Here is a 25000-nt window from a genome sequence, read left to right as displayed (position 1 = left end):
CATGAGTTCTTTTAATGCGTTGAGCTTCGAATGCGCCTCGTAAGTACGTTGACCCGGGTTCGATCCCCCAAACATACACACGCGCGCACTCACACACACACACACACACACACACACACACACACACACACACACACACACACACACACACACACACACACACACACAGAGAGAGAGAGGGAGAGGGGGGGAGCTGGAGAGAAAGTAAAAGTGTAGAAACAGAGAGATAGGCAGCAACAACATAACCTAGGATTGACTAGGGGAACATTTCAATTATTTCCCCCGAAGGGGGATTCTTTCAATACTCGAATAATTCTCCTTTTATCAATGAAAAACAATGAAAAACACTTAAGAGTAATAATCAATATGAGTCGTACATTTACATGGTCCTTTGTGACACTTGACAAGTAGATGATGATGATGACAGAATGGTAGTTTTCTTCTTTCGTCTTTGGTGTTGGAAATGTTGCGAAAGCTGAGCTCGCTCGCTGTCGAACAACTACAGTAAGCTAACCTTGTCACGTAATAAGCTTTATTGCGAGACAAAGGGAGCTCACCCTCGCCCTCACCCTCCTCTCTCCCCCTTCCTCCCTCCCTCCCTCTCTTCCTCCTCCTCCTCCTCCTCCCTTCCCCCCCCCGGCTCGTCCTCGCCCTCTTCGTCCTCCTTCTCCTCGTCCTCCCCCTTCTTTCTCTTCCACCTCACCCTGCACGTCCTCCTCGTCCTCGTCCTTCACATCGTCCTCCTCCACCTCTTCCTCCTCCTCCTCCTCCTCGTCTTTCTCAACCTCGTCCTCTTCCTTCCTTCCTCTCCCCCTCCACTTCTTCCTTTCCTTCCTGCCATATCTTCCATCCTCCTATCGTGCTTTCTAAAGGTTCTCTTCTCATCTCCCATTGGCCGCATCTACTTTCTTTGCCTCTCTCTTTTCGCCCAATTGTATCCTTCCTTTGGCCTCTTCTCTCCCGACTGAACACACTCACACTCGCACACACGGTCATTCCCGTTCTCGCCCTCAGCCCAGTTCGTTTTCGGTAGTAGTCGGTCATTAACTTGTTGAGAATGGAAGTCATAATCGTTAGATAGAAGAGTTGAGCAATAACTCAATTGACTTGAATCTTGGTAACAACACGGAAGCAAGCTCACACACACACACACACACACACACACACACACACACACACACACATACACACGCACGCACGCACGCACGGCTCGGCAGCGCAGTGGTACTGTTCGCAACCGCAGTTCTAGCAGTCCGAGTTCGAGGCCCTGCCCAAGGCTGAAATGATTTCAGCATCGCTGCACTGCGAGCCGGCACTCCAACTCTCGTGAGTTTGTGTGTGTGTATGTATGTATGTATGTATGTATGTGTGTGTGTGTAAAGTCACAGCATTACCGATTGAGCATATATGAGCTCTGAGCTCTAACCCGGGATGGTTGTCGATCACGAGTCCAACATGCGATCCAAGACCATGATGAATCAGAGATCGGACACCTACACGCGCACGTACTCACATACATACATCCCCTCACTGTCTGAAAAACCTCGTGTTTGATCAAACGAAATCTGTGCACAGTTGGGTACTGTTGAAAGGGATCAGGAGAACAAGGTTGAGAACGACCTCAACGTCGTCGTCGTCGTTGTCTGCCCCTGGCTGGCCTCAGGTGAGGACTTGGGTTCTCATTGAGGACATCCCCCCACCCCCCACCGGAAGTTTCTCTCTCTCTCTCTCTCTCTCTCTCTCTCTCTCTCTCTCTCTCTCTCTCTCTCTCTCTCTCTCTCTCTCTCTCTCTCTCTCTCTCTCTCTCGCCCAAATGAGAGGATTCCGTGACCAAACCTGGAGGAACCCGAGTATATGGATGGACTTGACAAAGGTCATTGCTCTTGCTTCCGGAGAAGGGTGACGTAACGCCGGTATTATAAAAAAAATAGCGAGCATTGCAATGGGGGGTGAGGAGGGGAGATGGGCGGGGCGGAGTGGGGCGGGGAGATTAGTTTTAAAGTGACTTTTCCGCGCAATTCTGTACTGGAGTTCCAAGATATATTAATTGACTTAACTATTTTTATCCATTGATGCATGTGCTTGATTTTTTTCTCTCTCTGTTCGTGTTCTTATTTTCTTTTCCATTTCCCTTGTTAACGATGAATGTATGTTGCCACGGGTCGAATTTGGGTGTGTCTACCCCCCCGCTGGGAACATTTCGTGAAAAATCACGCTGCGACTTCAGTATATCGTTTCGCAGACTTGGTTCTTGCGTGTGTGTGTCTGGACAAAGGAGATGGAGTTAAATGTTATCATCCGGGTCTGAGCTGCATGTGGGGTGTGGCAGAACAGTACTTGTGGGGTTGCTTCTGTCATTGAGAGTTTTCCGTGAAGCGCCTGGGCAGTAAGCAGGTCTGGGTCGTACTTCTGGTTCCGAAGTGAATACGTCCCAAAAAACAATGATAATAATAGTAATGATAATAATTATAATAATTATAGTAATACTAATAAATAACAATAATAAATAATAATTATTATATTAGTAATAATGTTGATGGTGAATACGTGTCGGGAAATGTGTTAGTAACAATGAGGAAAATCAAAGTCGTAATAACAATAATAACAATGATGATGATGGATCCAAAGTGGATTCAAGTCCCAATAACAATAACAGTAATAATAATAATATTGGTGGTAATGATGAAACCGTGTGGGGCTACATGTTGGGAGGGTTTATGGGGCAGATCAAAGTTGCAATAATAGTGATGATGATGATCATGTAGCACAAGATTCGGGGCTTGGCTGTGTTGACACTGGTGAAACGCCAGTCAGTCAGTCAGTCAGTGATAAAAGTACATGACGTTGTTCGTGACCAATTTATATCGTGTGTCCGTTGGGAGTGGCACTGTTCCATTGACAGACTATGGCGCTGTTCCCTCCTGCATTGCTCCACATCCTGTATTGACAGAGCCTGGTACCTTCAATAGGACGACGCACTCCATGGCTTTTATTCTGGCTAGAAGAGGGTGATATTGTGCAGGGAGGGGGAGAGCTCAGATGGTGCACAAGATGGCTAGTCCTTGATCGGTACAAAATCTGTAAATAAGTCACTGTGTTAAAGGGGCCAGGCCAAGCGAAGCTAGGCAAAGCGAGGCGAAGCTGGCTGGATCGGTTTCACCGCATTTGGGTGTGGACATCAGTGACCACAAAAGCTATCCCCCCACCCACCCCCAAAAAAGGCTGAATAATCAGTCAGGCTGTACCAGTCTCCCTTCTCCCTCTCCCCCCTCTCCCATCTCCCCATTCCTCTCCCTCTCCCTCGCCCCCTCTCCCTCTCTCGCCCCCTCCACCCTCCCCTTCCCTCTCCCTTTCCCTTCTCCCCTTTTCTCTCCGTCTCCCCTCTTCCTTCCCCCTCCCTTCTTCCCTTCCCTCTCCTCCTCTCCCCTCTCCCTTGCCTCTCCCTCTCCCTTCTTCCTTTCCCTCTCTCCTACCCTTCCACCTTTTCTCTCCCTGCTCTTCCCTCCCCCTTCCCATTCTGTCCCCCCCTTCCCTCTCCTTTCCATCTCCCCTATCCCCCCCTCTCCCCTATCCCCCCCTCTCCCCTTTCCCTTCCCTCTCCCCCTTTCCCTTCCCTCTCCCCCTTTCCCTTACTCCCCTTCCCCCCTCACATTTCCCTTCCCTGTTCCCCTCCCCTTTCCCTCTCCCCCTCCCCTTTCCCTCTCCCCCTTTCCCTTTACCTCTCCCCTTTCCCTTTACCTCTCCCCTTTCCCTTTCTCTTCCCCCCTCTTCCCTCTCCCCCCCTCTTCCCTCTCCCCCCCTCTTCCCTCTCCCCATTCCTCACCCTTCCTCCTTCGCTATCGTTTTTTTCATTTCCCTACTTCGTTTACCTTCTCCGAGTATCCATCTGTCTGTCTCTCACGCGCGGATTGCTGATGAATTTAGCGTCGCAGGCCCTCACGCTTTGGGTCCAAGTTCGCGTACCGCTCAGGGCATGAAACTTTGCTAATAATGCAAACCCTTACTGAGCAAGATGTGTGTGTAAGGTCACGACACTATCCATACGTCAGACTATGAGCTCTGGGTTCTCATCCGGGAGGGTAATAGCTGCTGATCACGAGTCCAGCACGTCATGTCTCTCCAGTTTTACCTTCTTTAGACAATTGATTTGAATGGCGAAACTTGGCAACGAGAGATCTATCGGTCCAAAACAAAGTTGGACGCATAAAAAAAAATCACTGATTAAATAAATAAATTATAAAATGAAACATATTGGTGAATAAACAGACTATTTTATTCAGCTTGAAGTGGGGAGTACATGGTGTCAAATTAAGTTAACTTTGACCAAGACCTAATATTGACCAGTCTCCTCCCGTATTTGAAATGAAATCATCTGGGAGTAACGGTCCTCAGCGTCTCTCAGGACTCGCCCGCTTGCATGTCTCCCCCTTCCCAGGCGACCTTCCATATACCCCCTCCTCCTCCCCTTCCCCCTCCTCCCCCTCCCCCTCCCATCTCCACTCTCCCTCTTCTCGGAAATTCTAGACACTGAAAAAAATCAGTTGTTATAATGAAGGATCCGTCAGTGATCCCCTCTGGATATTATCGCCGTTGACTGTAACTTTTCTCCAAGTTTCACTTCATATTCTCTCTCTCTCTCTCTCTCTCTCTCTCTCTCTCTCTCTCTCTCTCTCTCTCTCTCTCTCTCTCTCTCTCTCTCTCTCTCTCTCTCTTTCTCGCGCGCACACACACACACACACACACACACACACACACACACACACACACACACACACACACACACACACAGGGTTGAAATAATTTCAGTATCACTACGCTTCGGGTTGTTACTCCAACTCTCGTGGGCTGAGAGTTGGGTGTGTGTGTTTGTGTAAGGTGACAGTATTACCCATAGATCGGTCATACGATCTCTGAGCTCTCATCCGGGAGGTTAGTAATTGTCGATCACGATCCAACACGTGACCCAAGACCATGGTGAATCTCTCTCTCTCTCTCTCTCACACACACACACACACACACACACACACACACACACACACACACACACACACACACACACACACACACACACACACACACACACACACACGTGCTTTCCAGTATCCAGATAAACGTTCCTCCTCCTACTCCTCCTCCTCCTCCTCCTCCTTCTCCTCCTCTTCCTCCTGCGATGTTGTCATAGCATGAAGCACGGGGTGGTCAGATTCTCGCTCGAATACAATCCATTTAGGTGAACCAAAAAATCTCCAAAGTTTCTTTGCTTGTAGCCAAACTGGCAGACTGGGATGTAAACCTTTGCCCTCGGTCCATCTGTATGTGTGTGCATTTACTTTATTGTAGTATACCGGAAAAGAGCAACGCTCGTTTGGTCCCGTTTCTAACTCCCCAGTTTATCATACCTAGCCTCAAATTCATGTACAGTTCCAACTTCTTCAATATCCTAGATTTTCAATTATCGTGTGTGTGTGTGTGTACATACGTACATGTCTGTAAACACGTACATGCGCACTTACAGGAGGACCGCATGTAATCATCCGTGGGATGTTCCTTTTGTGTATATGGTTCCTTCTCATTGGTCCTACATTTGGCGGCGCACCTGCTGCCTCGTTTGGGTCCGATTGCCTCTGCATCGCTTCGTGTTGTATTCCTCAACTGGGTGCACGTACACGTGGATCAAAATACGTTTGTGCTTTCTAAACATATTTCTAATTTGGTTTTAATGCTCACCCTGTAGTCGCTCTTCCTGCTCCTCCTCCCCTCCTACTCCTCCTACGCCTATCTCTCTCTCTCTCTCTCTCTCTCTCTCTCTCTCTCTCTCTCTCTCTCTCTCTCTCTCTCTCTCTCTCTCTCTCTCTCTCTCTCTCTTCCTTCCCTTCCCTTCCCTTCCCTTCCCTTCCCTTTCCTTCCTATTCTTTCCCTTCCTCCGCGCGTGCACTTGCACTTCACCCTCCCGACCTGAGCAGTTTCCTGTTCTCTACTCCCTCCCTACTCCCACCTGACTTCCTTCCCCTTTCGCACCTGGTGTGCCCCTCTTACTCTTTACTTCCATCTCCGTCACTGTTTTCCCGGCACTATCGGATCACCCTTTACCTTCTCATCGTGCCCCCCAAGTGGCTTCCAGACATTTGCTAATTTCCTTACTCCAGTTCCTCTTTCCTTCCTGGAAAGATCTTGGAATGGCTATGGACTATTGCCAGCTGCTGTGAGGCCTCTGGTTACTGGTCAGAGTAACTAGATTGTGTTTGGTTGCTCCAAGGGTTAAGGAAATTTGCGAACTGTATCTTGTTATTGCTGTACAAACTCGTTTCTGTTATCTTGTGATAGTAGTTTTGTGGTTCTCGGGTAGTTAATTCATGTCTTAGTACAGTACTACCATTGTTGTTATGTCTGTACTTTGTGGAATTGATTTTGGATTTGTTATATTTAGGCCTAGTTGTGGAGTGGTGTCTTGAGAAGCAGTCCTAGTTGTATGTAGTGTGGTTTCATTCAGGATTAATCTCTCCAGCAACTGGGAGATGGTGGGTAGAGATCAGTTCATAAGATGATTATTCTATCAGTTGTATTTATTTTCACTGTCTGAATTTTATTATTATACATCAGGCAAAGGGACAGGATATCAGTTCTTTCATACATTTTTGTGCATCTTCCTCCTTAATATGCATATTTTAATTTTTTAAAAGCAAAGTTGATAAGTTACCATTAACATCATTGCTGTTGACGTTTTCAATTCTATCAGTTGTATTTATTTTCACTGTCAGAATTTTATTATTATACATCAGTCAAAGGTACAGAATATCAGTTCTTTCATACATTTTTATGCATCTTCCTCCTTAATATGCACATTTTGATTTTTTTTATAGCAAAGTTGATAAATTACCATTAATGTCATTGCTGTTGACTTTTTCAGTGTCAATGCATATTTAGATTTTTTACTGTGAGAAATTCCAGACACTTCTATTCGTTCAAGGTAGTTTGAAAATTTCAAATCAGTTGAGAGCTCCTTTTGGATTGGGTTAAATCCCCAGCTAAATGAAATTGATGGATGTTTACTTTGTTTAATAGACGGTTTTAGAGTAAAGGATTGAAATATTTAAATTTAAATGAGTATGAGAACAAGGTTACATTTGAACTGGATGATTTATAAGAATTCAATGTGTTTGCCCATTGTTTTTCATTGTATGGCCTATTATTTGCAGCTAATGAATCAAATGCTTAGATTTTTTAATTGATGTCTAAACATTTTAATTTCAGATTGACTATCCTGATGGACAGCTGATGCGACCAGGGCAACGTAGCTCAGTCAATACCATGAACTTGGAAAAGCTGTTAGCCTTGGAACAAGAAGAAATAACTATTCGACCGAAAGGGGGTGGTTCAGCACCAGCCGTCCCACACCAAGGAGCACACATGGCGGGGTCTTCAGGCATCAATCACCAGGATCACATATCAACAAGTCATCATTCATCACCTTCACAACATCATCATCCTCATCACAACTCTCTTCATTACCATCAAGACCCTCAATACCTCCCAGACCTCGTGAGTGGAGGTATGGTCAGAGGTGGAAGGAGTAGAGGTAGTGTTGGGTCATCCGTAAGAGATGGGTCTGATACCTCCAGTGCATACTCAGGTTCTGACACCATGTGTCACTCCTTGCAATCGTCTATTGAGCCAGATGATGTGGATCTCTCAGGGCTGATGGAAAGCATTGTGGACTCTGATGAAGAGGATCTTGCTGAAAGCATTGGGGTAATATACTTATAGTTTTTTAGCCATTTTCATTATGATATTTTTGCAGTGCTCTTGGGGGGAAAGGAGATATGATTTTATACCACTTAGGACTGGACTTAAGACTGAATGGGATCTTGATTAAGATTTTCATACCAGTCCATTCCTCAGTTGGATAAAATCATGTGTCCTATTTAAGAACAAAGTATGTAAGCTATCTTGGTAGCTAATTGGTAATGAATAGTTGTCACAGGTTTAATGAAATCAGTATTGCCATATTACTTAAGATGGCTTCTTATAGAGTACACTTTTGAGAATAAAGTTTGTGAAAAAGAAACCTGAATAAGCCAAAATAGATAATTATGCAATATAATCACATTTTATATTCAAATTATTGTTACTGCTGTTTTATTGTTATGTATTCGATATTATTGATCTATGAACCATTATTCATTTCTTATATTTTTATTTTATTTATTTATCTTATTTTATTTTATTTTTTTCCCAGAGCCTTTTGGTAAGAGATGCAGTCAGGGAATGCCTTGAAAAGAATCCAACTGAAAGAAAGGAGGATGACATTGAGGTCCTTCTTGAATTTACACAACGTCTTAAGGCTTTCTCAAACTTAACTTTAGAAGTACGAAGAGCCATGTGTAATGCTATGGTGAGTAGTGATTAGACTTGAATATTTCCTTTTGATATGATAGGAGAGCTGGATTGATAGTAGATCCAAGAATTAATATTGTACTAGGTGGATTAATTAATTAACTTTTTGGAATCACTCTCAATATTCAAAAGTCTAATGCAAGTTATTATTTCTCTAGGTGTTTGCTGTTGTTGTGGAGGCACAAACGATACTGATGAATGATGGAGAAGAACTCGATTCATGGAGTGTTATCATCAATGGTAGTGTAGAAGTCACACAACCAGATGGCACAGCTTATGAATTGCATTTGGGAGACAGGTGAGTTGGCTGTAATTATGAGACTACATCCTCGTAATGATGGTTGCTTGCTGATGTAATACTTTCTCTTTATACACACAAATATAAAACACCATCTTCTAGTATGTAAATGTGAAAATATGAGTTTTTTATTTCATTAGAATGAAATAACATGATTTTTCCAATTTCTTTTCTGTTTGTGATGTAATTTATTTCTCTACATATCTGTAGCATGGCAAAGCTCCTTCCTGTCCATTCATGAATGATTTCTTTCCATCTTCATTATCTTCCTTGTTTGCAGCTCCTCTTACTCTCCCTTGAAAGATGATATTGGCAAGATCTTGTGATCAGGAAACGTGCCCATACCATTTCGGTTTCTATTTTTTGATGACTGAAGCCCATCAGGGCTTATTGGCTATTGTATTTTTCTGTGGACCTCTTCATTAACCCCTTGACTACCCACCCACTCACCACACTAATCCATGTATACTTATGGTTGGCTATCTTCTTAAACACTAATCTCATCATTTCCTGTTCAGTACACGCCTCCAACATCTCTCTGCTATCGTTCCTTCCTGCCACTCCATACTTCTCTGCTACTCCTTCTATTGGTATATTTACTTAAGCATCAAGATCCCCCCCCCCAACACCATTACATTTACCATAATTACAAAACTTTCTAACTTGTTTAAATAAATTCAAAATGCTTCTCTCCCTTTTACGCTTTTCTCACCACCAGGGCCATATACATTCACAAATGCTCATATCTCCATTGGCCATGGCTTGCTTTCTGGAAGCCATAGGTCTCTTGCAGGATTCAGTTTAATAGATTGATTGATTTTTTCAATAATTCAGATGTATTTGATACTGATGGAACCATCATAATTTTTCCTTATACTAACAGAAGATTGGCATATTTTGTAATTTGCAAGTGTTCCACTTGATATTATTGATTATATCCTTTTTCAGTTTTGGTATTACGCCAACAATGGAGAAAATGTACCATCAGGGAGTAATGAGGTCGAAGGTAGATGACTGTCAGTTCGTGTGCATCCGCCAAAGTGATTACTATCGTATCCTGCATCAGGGGGAAGAGAATACTCATAGATTAGAAGAAGATGGCGTTGTAGTATTATTAACTGAACAAAGAAATCTAGATGGTGGAAGTAGAAAAGGAAATATAGTTATTAAGGTAAGATGTTTGAAATAGCTAAGCAAGTTGCTTTGGAAAACAGATGATCATTTATTTATTTGTTATTTAGGGATGGAATGGGTGGAAATGATTTTATGCCTTTTTCTTTTTGGCTACCTCCCTTGTAAGGGGGAAAAAGCCTTGGTATATGTATGTATAATGTTTATTTATTTATCTATTATTTATTATCATTATGACTATTATTTATTGCTATTATTATTATTCTAGGTTCAATGTTTGTCTAAAAGAGGGTACAGTGTTGGAGGACTGGAGGAGTGCATGTATAGTTCTGCTTGACAAGGGAAAAGGGGACACGTATGAGTGTAGTAGTTTCAGAGGGATCAGTTTGTTGAGTGTAGTTGGGAAGGCTTATGGGAGGGTTTTGATTGAGAGGATTAGGAGAGGAACAGTGTGGGTTTAGGACTGGTAGGGGTTGTGTGGATCAGATTTTTGTGGTAAGGCAGATATGTGAGAAAGCTTTAGGAAAAGGTATGGATGTTTTTTTGGCCTTTATGGATTTGGAAAAAGATCATGACAGGGTAGACAGGAAGATGCTGTGGGAGCTATTGCAGATATGTGGGAGAGGAGGAAAGCTTTTAAGAGCACTCGAGTTCTTACAAGAGTAGTAGAGCCTGTGTTAGAATTAGAAATGAAGAACGACTGGTTGGAGCTAAAGGTGGGATTTTGCCAGAGATGTGTCATGTCACCATGGCTGTTCAATATATACATAGATGGGGTGATGTGAGAGGTGAATGCAAGGATAATGGGCTAGGGATTGGAGATGGTTAAAGAAAATGGAGAAAAATGGAAGATAAGCCAGTTGTTGTTTGCTGACAACACTGCACTTGTAGCAGGATCAGAAGAGGGATTAAGGAAGTTAGTGACAGAACTTGGGAAGATGCATGAAAGAAGGAAGTTGAAGATAAATATGGGTAAAAGTAAGGTGATGAGAACATGGAGGATGACAAGAAGTTGGAAGTGAGTATTAAGGGAGAAAAACTGGAGGAAGTGGATAGCTTTAAATGCTTGGGGGCAAATGTGGCAGGAAAGGGATAAGTGGACGTGGAGGTAGAATGTAGATTGAGAGAAGCAAGTAACTGCCTTGGGGGATTAAAAAGTGTAATGAGAAATAGACATTTGGGAATGGATGTTAAGAGGAGATTGTATGAAGGTGATTGTGTTGACAGCACTGTATGGAGCAGAAACAAGGAATATAAGATAGGAAGGGTTCAAATGTGTTTAAAATGAAATGCCTAAGAAGTATGGTAGGGTTACTATGCTGGATAGTGAGAAACGAGAAGGTGAGCGGGGTTGGAAAGGGATTTGGGAGATAGAGTTTATGAAAGAGTATTGGGATGGTTTGGATACATGGAAAGAATGAGTGAAAAAAACTAATAAAAGAGGTGTGAAAGACAGAGATAGATGGAGTGAACATGAGGTTGGTGACCAAGGATGAGATGGATGGATGGGGTAAAAGGGGCAGTGGGAAAGAGGGAGATATTTGTTGAGGAAGGGAGAAGACAGGAGATAGGGGTGAGTGGAGAATGGTTGTGTATGGATGATGCTGTGATGCATGGAAGGGAGTGGGTGGGGGATGTAGAGGTGAGAGAGTATGTGTGAATGATATTTATCCCTGTCTTTTCTTTTTCTGCATGAGGGGAGGGGACGGAGACAGGGGGGCGTGTCACCAATTAAATGAAGCAGCCTTGCTGCATTGCTTCTGACCCAGGACAGTGGGCAAGATGCAGGGATGACCCATCATCCAGGATGTGCCAAGGAAGGGGAGGGAGGGATGGTGAATGGGAGTGGAGTATGTGGGAATGAAATGGGTGGGAGTGGATGCCTTTGACTTTGGCTACCTCCCTTGTAAAGGGGAAAAACCCTTGGTATGTGTGTGTATTTTATTTATTTATTATTATTTTTATTTTTTTTTCCCTCATGAAGGAAGGCACTGAGGATGTGATATTAATAATGGGTTGATTCGTATTTCAGGGTACTCCAGAGATTCTGATGAGCCAACTTGTAGAAGTTGAAAATAATGTAGATCCAACATATGTAGAAGACTTCTTACTTACTCACAGGACTTTCATAGAGAACCCATTGGTGGTTGCAAACAAACTTTTGCATTGGTAAGGAATAATTTTAATCTATAAGTTACTCGACAGATAATAATGGACATAGCAACTTTCAAAGCAATCACACATTCAAGTCATGATATTGTGATAGTGGTGTACTGTTTATGTGTTTTATTAATGAGTTGTCATTTTTATAGGTTCGAAGACCCTTCGCTAAGAGATCGTGTCACTAGAGTAGTTGTCCTATGGGTAAACAATCACTTTAGTGATTTTGAAAGAGCACCAATGATGATGAATTTTTTAGAACAGTTTGAAGATGGCTTAGAGAGAGAAAAGATGGTTGGACAGCTAAGATTACTGGACATAGCTTGTGCAAATAAAGCCAGAGCTCGAACTGTTACTCTTACCATTCCTTCAAAAGACGACTTTTTACATTTTTCAATACTTGGTGGCTATGAAAAGGGCTATGGCATCTTCATATCCAAGGTAAGAGGGTTTAGTTTTGTGTTGGAAACTCTAGAACTTTGGGGACTGTTTTGGGGGATATCCCTGTGGACCAGAGCCTCACATTGTTTGTCTGTGTTAGAATAAAATCCCTGCTTATAAAGGAATGATGAGATGCTTTTGTTAATCTGTTGTCCCTCTTGTGCAGAGACCTTATGTGTCTCAGTGCCACCTCCCATCTCTCCCTCCACCACCACCCCTCATTGCCTATTTCGTATTTAATGTCCCTATTGCAGAAAGGATAAGGAAAAATATTTCATATTTTATTGATTTTGATGCAAAATTTGTTGATTACTGTAAAATATTCAGGGCTTCTTTGACCTTTTTTATTATCATTATTTTGTCAGCCTTGTGAGTGGCAAATCCAGGCTAGAATGGCTGACCCCGGGCATATGCCTGGGGGGCATATGTATGTGCCACTGTTTCTATGTATGTTAAGTTATAGAAGATGAATAAATAGGACAGAGTCATTAAATGTATATGGATGTAGTACAGATGAGAGTAAAAAGGAAAAGAAGATGTTTTGTGTTCATACACTCATGATTTGGACTTGCTTTAGAAATCTGAGTACTTAGGGCAAAGAAAACTTATCAGAACCAAGCACCTTCAAGTGTATCATCATAATTTGTTTAAAAAATATTTATATTAATCCCTTGCAAGGTTGTGAGGTGGAAAAGTCTTTAGTAAATGCAGGCATGTATAACTTATGGGTTTTTTCTTTCAGGTGGAAAAAGGGAGCAAAGCTGAGGAAGTTGGTCTAAAGCGAGGGGATCAAATCCTTGAAGTGAACGGACAGAAGTTTTGCACAATGAGTCATACGAGAGCTTTGGAACTTCTGCGTTCAACCTGCCACTTGAGTATCACTGTAAAAAGCAATTTATTAGGTAAGTGATTGTCTGTTCATAATAATTATAATAAAATTGCATGAGGGAACGGAAAGGGAAGTTGCTGATTAAATGAAGTGGCCTTGCTGTGGGTTTGCTGTGTCTTGCTGCATTGCTTCTAACCCAGGGCAGTGGGCAAGATGCAGGGATGACCCATCATCTGGGAGGAGCCAAGAAAAGAGGAAGGGAGGGATGGTGAATGGGAGTGAACTATGTGGGGATGAAATGGGTGGGAGTGGATTTATGCCTTTGACTTTGGCTACCTCCCTTATAAGGGGGAAAAAGCCTTTGGTATATGCATGTGTGTACTCTGAGTTTCATTGAGTGGAAAGCCTGTAACTCCCAGTGGCTGGCAATGGTCTTAAGGCCCTCGCACATGTCTCTCTGGGGAGAAATTTGGCTTGGTAGGTTGTGTTGGGAAGATTGACTGGTAGGGTGTTTGTTGGAGTATGATATATATAGCTTCGGAGTTACTCTAGTATTTTGTTTCGTAATTGGTCTGTTGTTTTTGTGTTCACCCAAGTTAATGGGTGAATATAGACAAAAGTAAAGGGAGAGATATACAAGGAATGATGATGGTGGGAGGATGAAATATAAATTTTTAGGGTGAGGCTTGAAGAAGTGAAAAGTTTTTTAAGTATTTGAGGTTACACAAAACAGAAAACTGAGGAGTGTGGGATGGGTGTGGAGTTGGTGTGTGCTTTGACTCGGCCACTACCCATATAGGGGGGAAATAGCTCTAAGGTTAGTATATATGGTATGGATATGTCTTGTTTTCTATGTCATACCTTAGTTTAAAAAAATTTATGGCTTTGAATTTGCATAATTATATTTTTCCTCCATTTGTGTGTGAGGGGACGAAGAATGGAGTTGCCAATTTAATGAAGCGGCCTTGCTGTGGATGTGCTGTGTCTTGTGACACTGCTCCTGACCCAGGGGGGTGGACGAGATGCAGGGATGACCCATCAACCAGGAGGACTCATGATAATAGGGAGGGAGGGGGTGGATGGGAGTGGGTATATGGGGATGGAATGGGTGGGAGTGGATTTTATTTATTTATTTTATTTATTTATTTATTTTATTATTATTTATTTATTTATTTTTTTCTAACTCCCTTGTAAGGGGAAAAAAGCCTTTGGTATATATATGTATGTATATTTTGCAGAATTTAAAGAAATGCTACAAACGCCTGATGGTTCCCCAAGACCTAGGAATCGTAAATGTTCTGAGATCCAGGGCAGCAATGCAGGGATTGCAGATATCAGAATGACAGGACGTTTGCCGGCACAATTACCCCCTGATTTTGCCTCAACCATTAATCTTGTTAATGATATGGCATCTCAACATTCCCCAAGAGAAAAGAAGGAAGGAAAAGGAACTCTTATGACAAATAAACTTATCAAAGCTATGAAAAATCTTATGCCAAAGAACAGTAATAAGTATGTTTTTCAGTTTTTTACGGTTGTTAAGAGTGGGATGTGCATATTTTTGACATATTGTATATGTTATGTGGATTTACCGTTGACTTTGGCCACCTTCATTGTAAGGGGAAAAAGCCGTTGGTATATGTATGTATGTACAGTGAGACCGTTCATTAACAGACATTAATTAGCTGTGTTTGCAGTGTTTTCACTGTGTTTGTGGTGTTTTGGAGTGGTTTTTGGGTGGCATAGTGATTGCACGCACTGAACAACAGCACCAAAAACACCGAAAACACAGCGAAAACACCGCAAACACAGCTAATTAATGTCCATTAATGAGAGGTCTCACTGTATATATGTTATTCAAAGTCATGTAGTTTTCCATTATTATTTTTTATGGCATTATTACTTATGAATGCTGTTAAACTTGATTTTCAGTGAAAGCCAAATTAATAGTGAAGAAAACATATCACCTGAATCTAGTGTCGGAGGACAGCTGTACAGAAGTTATAGTAATCCCGATATCTCCACTTCAACTGGAGGTTATGAAGATGTTAGAGCAGAATATCCTGAACATGTTTTAAAGGTAAGAAAAGGACTTGGTAATGTTTAGATGTGGTATTTCAGGCTTTTCAATTCCTTGCTTTATAACTAATTCACTTGTAACCATTCTCTTGTGTATTTATGTGTTTTTTTTTTTCAAACAACAAAATATTTCTTTCTTGAGTGACTTGTGGGCCAATTTGGTGGCAATTGCCAATTACCAGGGAGCCATGGGTCTAAGTAATGGGGAAAAAATGGTCTTATTATAACTTCAAAATAAAATTTCCTTATTCAATTTCTTTTATTTTCAGGTGTATCGAGCCACGGACCAATCAGCCCGTTTCTTATTAGTCCATAAGGAAACGACAGCAAGAGAAGTGGTTATGCTTTCTCTTCAGATTTTTAATATAAATGATCCCACAGGATCAAATAATTATGCCCTATATGAAGTTACTGTGACTGAAGAAGGGATCGTCAAACAGAAGAGGCTTCCAGATCTCTTGGAAAATTTGGCGGAGAGAATAGGTATGAAAATTTAAGTATGAATTCATACTCTTTTACAGTCAAGTTTCTGAGCAAATGAGTAAGAAATGTGTTGTTAAATCAGTTTTGAAGTGTTCAGTGTGGTGGCATCAGATGATTGTATTGAGCACACAATATGTGACTCCATAGTTGTACATGTAAGGTTATATATCCTTTCTGACTTGTATTAGTGCTCCATATAAGTCTATAGTCAAGAATATGTGTGAATATGCTGTAACTTGTTCATGATAATAATTCTTGACTCAAGTTTCTCTGATTGGAAATAACATAGGAAAATATAGCTAATCATTTCAAAACCATGTTAGTGATGCTATGTTCTCTCTTAATTATTTTTTTTTTCTTTGCAGGTCTAAATAGCCGTTATTACTTGAAAAGTGTTACCAATTCACAAACTCTTGTACCAGATGAAATTGTGAGTGAACTTATCCGGGAATCGCAGGTCCATTTCCTTCAGCTTAAGTCTGTGGAATTAGCAATTCAGTTAACCCTGGAAGACTTTGCTATTTTTAGACAAATTGAACCAACGGAATATATCGACTACTTGTTTAATCTCAAGTCTAATTATGGTACACCAGCACTTTCTCAGTTTGAAGAGGTAAGAAATTTCAATAGAATTTTTCTCATGGTGTGCTGTGTCTTGCGACACTGCTTCTTATCCAGGGCAGTGGGCAAGGTGCAGGGATGACCTGTCATCCAGGAGGAGCCAAGATATGAGGGAGGGAAAAGGGTGGAGGGAAGTGGAGTATATTGGGGACAGAATGAGTGGGAGTGGTTTTTTTATTTTATTTTTTGGCTACCTCCCTTGTAAGGAGGAAAAAGTTTTTGGTATATGTATGTATGTGTTAGTAATAACATTGTGCCTACTGTCTTGCAATGTTAAGCATTTACCCCCATAAGTTTTTATTACCACATTCTTTCCACTCCTCCCAATTCACCTTCTTACAATTTAAGTAAGTCTATTAGATGAAGTGGCCTTCGTGTTTTTTGCTGCATTACTTCTGACCCAGGGTAATGGAAATATGTCTTTTAGGTGACTCACATGTTGAATTTTTCTTATTTGAAAAGTAAGGGAATATATTTTGATTATTAAAATGTATATATATTTTTTTTTCAGCTTGTGAATCGAGAAATGTTTTGGGTAGCAACAGAAATCTGCTCAGAACACACACTAGTCAAGCGTTCCAAAATTATAAAACAATTTATCAAAGTTGCAAGTAAGTACTTTTGAAATATTTTAATCATTGTTGTCAGCCATGTTGGTTACATGGGATGTTGCTGTCTCAAGAATGAAATATTCAGGTCCAGAATTTTCACTGTATTTAGAAATAGCTAATCATGTTGTAGTAAAAATTACCTTTTTATTTGCAGGGCAATGTAAAGAGTGCAAAAATTTCAACTCGATGTTTGCAATATTATCGGGATTGGGTCATGGTGCGGTGTCACGGCTGCGGCAGACTTGGGAACGCCTTCCGTCTAAATATTTGAAGATGTTCCAAGACATGCAAGATTTGATGGATCCTTCTAGAAACATGAGCAAATATCGTAATTTGATCAATAATGAACATGTACAGCCACCCATAGTAAGTAGCACCTCTGATATTATTTGCAATGATGTTCATGAAATTGTATAAATCAGAAGGTACCTTGCTTAGTTTTGTCTTTTTTTTTCAGCAAATTTAGTTTTGAATAATGATAAATGTATTTTGTGTTTCAGATTCCATTTTACCCAGTTGTAGCAAGAGACTTAACTTTTACGCATGAAGGCAATGATGATAAAGTTGATGGCTTGGTCAACTTTGAGAAGTTAAGAATGATTGCACGCTACATCAGAGAACTTAAGAATATGTGTTCAGCACCATATGTGAGTGTTGCATTCTTCCCCAAATAGCTGTTTCTCATAACACTTTTCATTTCATCTAGACATTTACCCAGCAACAACATAATCACCTACACTGTTCAACCTCTTCATTAGTGACCCCAACACACTAAATCCAGTGCATGACATCAAATCTGCCATCAATACCAATGACAATAGTAATAGCCAAGCACAGGTGTGCCTTGATATAGAGAAGGTTTTTGATGAAGTACTTCTCAGTTCAATTATGTGGAAACTGTACCATATTGGAGGTAAACTACTCAAATGGATGAAGGGTTTTCTAAAGGCCAGGTACATAAGTACAAAAGTAAAAGATAAGGTTTCAGGATGGAGAGCAGTGACTAGTGGAGTCACACAAGGTAGTTGCTAGCCTCTAATATTTTTTATGTTAATGGCATAATGGAAGGTACAGCAAGGTAGGCTAACATGTTCACTGATTGAGATGAGGAAGAATGAAAAAGACTGTCAATTGTTGCAGAGAGAAAGAAAAATAAATTTCTATCAATATACCAAAAGGCTTCTTCACCCTTATAAGGAGGCCAGCCAAGCTGTGCACCCTCCTGCCATCCTACACCCAACCATCACCCATTTGTTTCCCTTTTATCTTATATCCTTATGGATTAAGGGCTGTCCCTGCCTACTCATGGCTTGGGTCAAAAGCAAAGCAGCAAGACACAGCACATCCACAGAAGGGATAGGCAACCTAAGCTGGTATACCCCTACCATTTCATGTACATAACAATCCTCCCTCCTTGTCCCGTCATGTGTAAATAGAGAAAATGAGAAGAAATCTCTTGAGGCCAAATTAATTTATTGTCCATTCATAGCCATTCCCCTTTCATACATCTATCTCTTGCCTTCTCCCTTCTCTGTTCAACAGACATTCCTATCATACCTATGATCCCCTTCACCCCATCCATCCATCCATCACATTCTTGTTCTTCCCCTTCAGTTTGCTCAATCCAACCTTTTCATACTGCTCATATGCTTCCTCATTTCTTCTTTGCAACCCATGATGAATTTTCTTTTCTTTTTCCCTACAGGATTTATTTACAATGCTAGAATTGGGTGGTCAGCCACACAGCACAGCTATGATTGCAATGAATCAGATGACAACTGGGGGTCACCAAGTTGCAACAGTGAAGAGAAGAAAGAAATCCACAGCTGCTCCGGATAAGAAAAAGATGTTTGAGGAGGTTTGCACATTATATAGTTAACAATGTAAATGTGCTATACTTAAATTGGTTCTGCTTTTTTCTAATTCTTTATTTCTTTTTTCATAGGCTCAGATGGTGCGTAGAGTAAAGGCTTACCTTTCAAACTTGAGAATCATTACGGATGAGGAGCAGCTGCGCAATATGTCCGTTGAATGTGAACCCGGTGCCGAGAGTAGCAGAAGTGGGGCAAGTGGCTCCATCAGTGCGCCGTCTACAAACCCACAGACACGTAAACGGCACCACTCTCCGACACCCTCAACAACCTCGTCCACCTCATCCACCTCACACACCTCAGACAGTAAAAAGACCACTGCTAAATTTGGTGAGGAAATAACTGGTTATTTTTAGTGATGTGTTTGACTCTAGAGTAGCAAGTTCTAAGCTAGTTAATGGATTTCAGCTTACAGAATGCTTACAGTAAGCAAGCTGCAGTTTTATCTACTTTGTTGGTATGGGGCTGTGCACGTCCATCATCCTAGCTGCCTAGAGTTGAGTAAGAAAATGTTTTGAAATAAAATTTTAGTCAACAAAATCTAAATGTGTAAAAAAAAAAAAAAGGGTTTTCATAGGATGAAATAACAGTATTGCAAAAACTTGGACAAGTAGACATTTCACAGGTAATGAGGCAGCTAAGAAGTTCTGCAAAATCTGTTAAGTGAAATCTCTCTCTCACATTGTCTCTCCCCCATGCTGTGTCTCTCCTCTTGTCTCCTCTCTCCTGTCTCTCTTCTCTTCCTTTTGTCTCACTTCTCTCTCTCCTGTCTCTCTTCTCTCTCTCCTGTCTCTTCTCTCCTCTCCTCTCTCTCTCTTGCCTCTTCTCTCTTTCCTCTCCTCTCTTTCCTCTCCTCTCTCTCCTGTCTTTCTTCTCTCTCCTGTCTCTCTTCACCTCTCCTGTCTCTCTTCTATCTCTCTCTTTCTCTCTCTCTCTCTTCTCTCTCTCTCTCTTCTCTCTCTTTCTCACTCTCTCTTACTGTCATAATTGAAGTGCATTGTGGTTGCTTGTGATTTTGAATATAAATTTTTCATTTAAGTGACTGCTGTCTTGCAACCCCATCCTTTTGGCACTGTTGCACTCTCCCACCATGTTTGCATCATGCCTGCATGCCCAATTCTGCATGTAGGTTATCATTTGCTCCTTCTAGGCCTGCCATGGTGATGGCTTGTTTAGGACCACCCTAAACCAGTGATGCTTTCAGTCTCATTGGCCTCCTGTATTTCCATTTTAATCCGTCTGCATCCAGATTTAGACTATCAATCTTTGAAAACAATAGTCTGTCAGAGGTCATCTTCAAATATAGTTGATATTGGGGGGGAAATTAAAAAAAAAGAAAGAAAAAAAGAAAGAAAGAAATAAAAGATCAAAATAATGATAGGGTCAGACTAAGGGCTTTTGTAGTGAAGCACCATAATGTACTTGGGTGATAGTATATAGTTCTCCCGTAATTTTTCTGAATAGAGAATTGGCTATTATTGCATTATTAGTGCATCAGTATTTACTGTAATGTTCCTATGTATTTGTTGATGAATGTTGACAAGGGTTCAAGTGGGCTCAAATTTTTGAATTTATACTTCTGAGTCCTTATCTTGAAAGGATGCATACAGCAACAAAAGACTGCCAGGAACCCAACTGAAGAGGATAAAGAAACAGGTGTGGTATGTTTTAGGTTCAGATTAGAGTTCAGGACACAGTACCCAGTTCTGGAGTTGAAGGCACTCAGTTTGAATTTGATACACAGTTAATTTGATTCCATTTTAATTTAGAAACCAGCCAGAGTAAAGAAATTATAATTATTAACAAGTAATTCTTATGATGTACCTTGAACAGGATTAGTGAATGATAGATAACTAAAATTCTAAAATCTTTCGTGACTGAATAACCTGCAACTAATTAAAAGTTTTTATACTATTTTTTGTTGCCTAAGAATAATCTTTTTATAGATTTTTTATAGCTTTTAAATCCCATTTAATCTGCCAGTTGGAAATGAATCCTTATTGACTATGGTTTTGAATTCTATGTTTCTTTCGTAATTCATTTTGACCTTGAATATTGTTGTTATGTAAATTTGATATGAGGACATATGTAGATAGTGGCTATATAGATGTAAACATTCTACTATTAAAAAAAATTGAATTTAATTGTTCATATATGCAGTTTTTTAAGACAAAATATACCTCAATGTTCAAGCTCATGTAATCTAAAGACTACTTTTGATTGGGAACAGTTGAGATATTGAAAAAGTGTATTTGATAATGACCATAGACATGGGATATATAACTCAAGAAAATTAATGGTATATATGGTATTAGATGGATTAAAATTGGTAAAAGAAAGTTTTGTTTCTCCGAGAATGTATGCCTGGAAATTTATGCAAGAATGACTTTCTCATTTCAGGAGCTGCTTCCCCTGCTTCAATGCGCAAGATTATGTCTCTTGCCGAGTCCAAAACCAAACCGTACCATGGGCCTCGACCTTCTAACCCTTCCCATCACTCCCTCTCCCCATCACCCTCTCCAGGTCCTCCTCGAAGAGGGGGTAGTAGTGACAGTTCTTCCTTCAACCCTCCCAAGTCCAGCCATGAGCGCTCCCACTCAGACACGCCAGCTGTACCTGTCAACCTTAGTCCTGAGTCCTCTTCAGTTACATCCCTTTCCAATCTAAGAAAGTCCTTGACATCAGGTATGCTAGCTTTAGATGGTAAATCCATGACACAGCCCTCAAACATTGCTGCACATATTAATGGTCCTTCCACTTCTGCAGATTTGTCTCCTGCTCCAGTGTCTGCCACCTCTACCTCTTGTTCTTCCTCACCATCTGGTATTATTCCATTTGATAATCCTCTTTCCACTTCCAGTAAGAGTGCAGCCTCATCCCTTTCCTTTGTACATGCTGCTGCATGTTCTTCCTTGATAGCATCATTCAAAAAATTTTCCAGTACAAGTAGTTCTTTTTTAGACACACAGTCCTCCACAGACAACACACTAAACACAGGCACCCAAGTTCAGGATTTTGAAATACAGGGACAGCAGGAGAAATGGGTTGCAGATATCGAGAGACCACGTAAATTAAGTGTTAGTGTTGATGATAGGTACAAGTTGAAACATTCATTAACCTTTAGGGTTGATCGTGACCATGGAGTTGTGAAACCAAAGCTCTCAACTTTGTCCAAGACTTCCTTTAGTACAAGCTTGCCTACACCTCAGAGTAGTCCAGATAGGCATAATGATAAAATTTATAGAGAGGCTAAACTTGAAGAGAGAGTTGGTTGTTTGAGCCCAAAAAAATCTAGGGCATTCAACAGAGGTTCACATGATATTACAAAGGATAAATTAAGCTCTGTGGGAGACTCTAAACCTATTGATAAAGCTGTCATTTATGGGCATGAATACCATTCTTTTAAGTCTGTGAGGAGCCCTTCCATGGGTCGTAAGCCATACAGTGCCATTAGGGGATATAGATCAGAATCAAAAAAGTATCCAGTTAGTAAAAACCTCTCGGTTAAAGAAAGGATGAGCTTTTCTTCAAAAGCTGTGTTTCACAGCTTGTTCCGTAGCCGTAGTCAAGAATCTTTGAATAGGCAAGTCATGAACGATGCTTCAGCAGGAATTAGTATTGTGCCGTATCATACTTCAACTTCTTTAGCTCCCCCATTGTACAGTCGTAGTAAAAGCGAAGATTGTCTCAGTAATGCATCCATGAAGATAGAAAATCGTGACAGCAGCAATAGGCAGAATGCATTTATTATTACTGATGCCAAGTCAAGGATTAAAAAGGCAAGACTAAGTAGACCTTTCCGAATGCTGTGGGGTTCTGAAGACTCTGATCAGAAGAGGGAGAAGCAACCACCAAAAAAGGAGGAGTTTCGTTATACAAGAAGGCACTCAGATGTAGAAGCCTATTCCAGAGAAAATCAGCAATATTTTACTGAGATGATGGAGAAAGGCAGCTTTAAATTACACAGATCTGTCAGTAGTAATAAAGAAACATATTTTCCATCAAATTATCAAGTTGACAGTTCAGTGTTTGTGACGGAAGATTCGTCAAAGAAGGGAGATGATACAGGAGGTATAGTAAACAGTACAAATACTGTAGCTCCAAGAGAAAATGCCCTTATGTACACAGTTCAGATAGATATACAAGATTTATCCAAAAAGAAAGTGCAGAATGAAATCAAACAAGATGTGTATGAAAATGAATTTCATTTTGAAGCCAGGCAAAATGTGTCTCGGGAGGTAATGCAAAGTAAAACCAGATTTGATGCATTTGAAAAGGGGATCCTAGATGAAACCAGACCTTATAAACCAGCATGGTTTGAAAAATTTGCTAAAGGGAAATGTTCTTTGAGTGAATATGATGCAAAATCTGTGATGGAAGTTCCATTTGCTGCTCCATCAAACTTTGATTCAGATGAGCAGTTCAGTCATAAAAATGGTAATGATGATCACTATCATGATGGTAATAACGATGTTGATGATAGTAGTACCACAAATGATGATAATAGCAGTGATGATAGCAAGACATTATCTCTTAAGATGAAATTTCCACAGCTTGGCCCAAAGTCTGCTGCTGTCAATGATATAAAGAAAGACATTCAAAAAAGGGTTGCAGAAAAACTTAATGCTGTGATAAAAGAGCTAGAAGAGGAGATGCAACTTATGCATCCAGATTCTATGACACATTTCCAGTTGAATGCACCCTCTTTGTATATGAAGGATAACCCATCTGTGAAGTGTTGTGATAAGTGTGATAAAGTTAAAGAAACAAAAATTAGTTTCTCAACCAACCAATTAAAGGGGACCAACAGGCCTGGCTTAACTCGGAGGAATAGTGCCCCAATGTTGTCCCCAATTGATGAATATAAACCACCACTTGGTTCAGATTGTTTTGATATACAAACGGCTGAAGAAACCTCAGAAAAGTTATCATTATCTTTTAATGCTGGTGATGATAGATTTAGGAAATATAAAAATGCAGCAGCAGTGACACCAAATACATGCAATTTAAGACCTGTGTTTGTGAGAAGTCATAGTTTAGATGAATCTAGTAACATAAGAAATCCCAACATGAATGACTTCAGAACCTACGAACAAAAAAGTCACTGCCCACCAAGGATTGGTCTGGAGAAAACTTTTGTCCAAAAATTATATCCACATTATTCATCAGAATATGAACCTGTCTCAGATACAGAATACCAACCTAGTAGCTATGTTGGAACTGTTTCACACAATTATTGTCATCAGTATGAGGACAGTAGTGAAGTAGACTACGTATAGGTGATACAGGATAGAGATTATGAAGCAGATGCACACTTGATCTTTTCTTGATCTCTTAATCAATTCATAAACAGTTCTTTATCACTGATACATGCCTTTTACTGTGTATCATACCTTTCTTAAGATTTATTTTTTCTTAACTAAAACCCTCCTTAAATCATGTTGGTCCTGTGCCTCTTCATTAATCATTTCCAAATTTATTCCCACATTAACAGGAGATTTATGGGTGAAATGATAGTTGTCAAATATGCGGTGAAATACAAGTTTGATCATATTCAAGGAAGTAGAGACATAGAATATTGATATGCTGTATAATACTGAAATAGAGAACTAATGTTGGTGATTTGTTTGTGTATTCATACTTGATTTCTGGTGGCCCCCCAAGGATAGTTGACCACACAGCCAAGGAAGGACTATTTATGTGTGTCCATAGTTTATTGAGTAACAGGGTTTTATTCAGTGGGTGTTCTGTTGCAAATAATTATGATGCTGCATTGCACAGGTGCAGTTACATGTAGTTTAGGATTGAATTGTAATTGTTACCATTGTGGGGCTGGGCTGTAGAGTTCCGAATTTATTCTACATATGATGAATTCATAAAGAGTAAGCTTTGGATGAAATGCCCCAGAAATTATAATTCAGTTGGTTATTTGAATAAGAACAGATAATGATATTGGGATTTCAGGAAATCAAATGGAGTTAAGTATCATAAGACCCAAAGATAAAATGTTCTATCCCTACCATTTGATTGACATTTCATGTACCTTCTCATACATAATTGTCTGTTACTGGAGCTCAGTTAT

At 40.5% G+C, this 25000-nt stretch overlaps 1 protein-coding gene across 2 annotated transcripts in view; it reads left to right on the top strand.

Moving 5' to 3' along the window:
* The window catches only part of LOC143027740 (rap guanine nucleotide exchange factor 6-like), a gene marked incomplete in the record, with an annotated part of 504609 nt that overhangs the window by 461459 nt on the left and 18150 nt on the right, over positions 1-25000 (top strand). For both annotated transcript variants that reach the window (XM_076189244.1, XM_076189243.1), the window contains 17 exon segments: positions 7252-7749; positions 8237-8392; positions 8553-8692; positions 9641-9863; positions 11856-11992; positions 12136-12424; positions 13167-13326; positions 14492-14765; positions 15186-15333; positions 15602-15815; positions 16181-16428; positions 16948-17047; positions 17202-17413; positions 17548-17694; positions 18753-18905; positions 18993-19248; positions 21319-21603. In XM_076189244.1, coding sequence (XP_076045359.1) covers positions 7252-7749; positions 8237-8392; positions 8553-8692; positions 9641-9863; positions 11856-11992; positions 12136-12424; positions 13167-13326; positions 14492-14765; positions 15186-15333; positions 15602-15815; positions 16181-16428; positions 16948-17047; positions 17202-17413; positions 17548-17694; positions 18753-18905; positions 18993-19248; positions 21319-21603 — 3640 coding nt within the window.

This window comes from Oratosquilla oratoria, chromosome 8 (genome assembly GCF_046742065.1).
Source record: "Oratosquilla oratoria isolate Oo_2021 chromosome 8, ASM4674206v1, whole genome shotgun sequence".
Lineage (NCBI taxonomy): Eukaryota > Metazoa > Arthropoda > Malacostraca > Stomatopoda > Squillidae > Oratosquilla > Oratosquilla oratoria.
The sequence above is the reverse complement of the archived record's forward strand: the minus strand, read 5'-3'. Positions and strand labels throughout refer to the sequence as shown.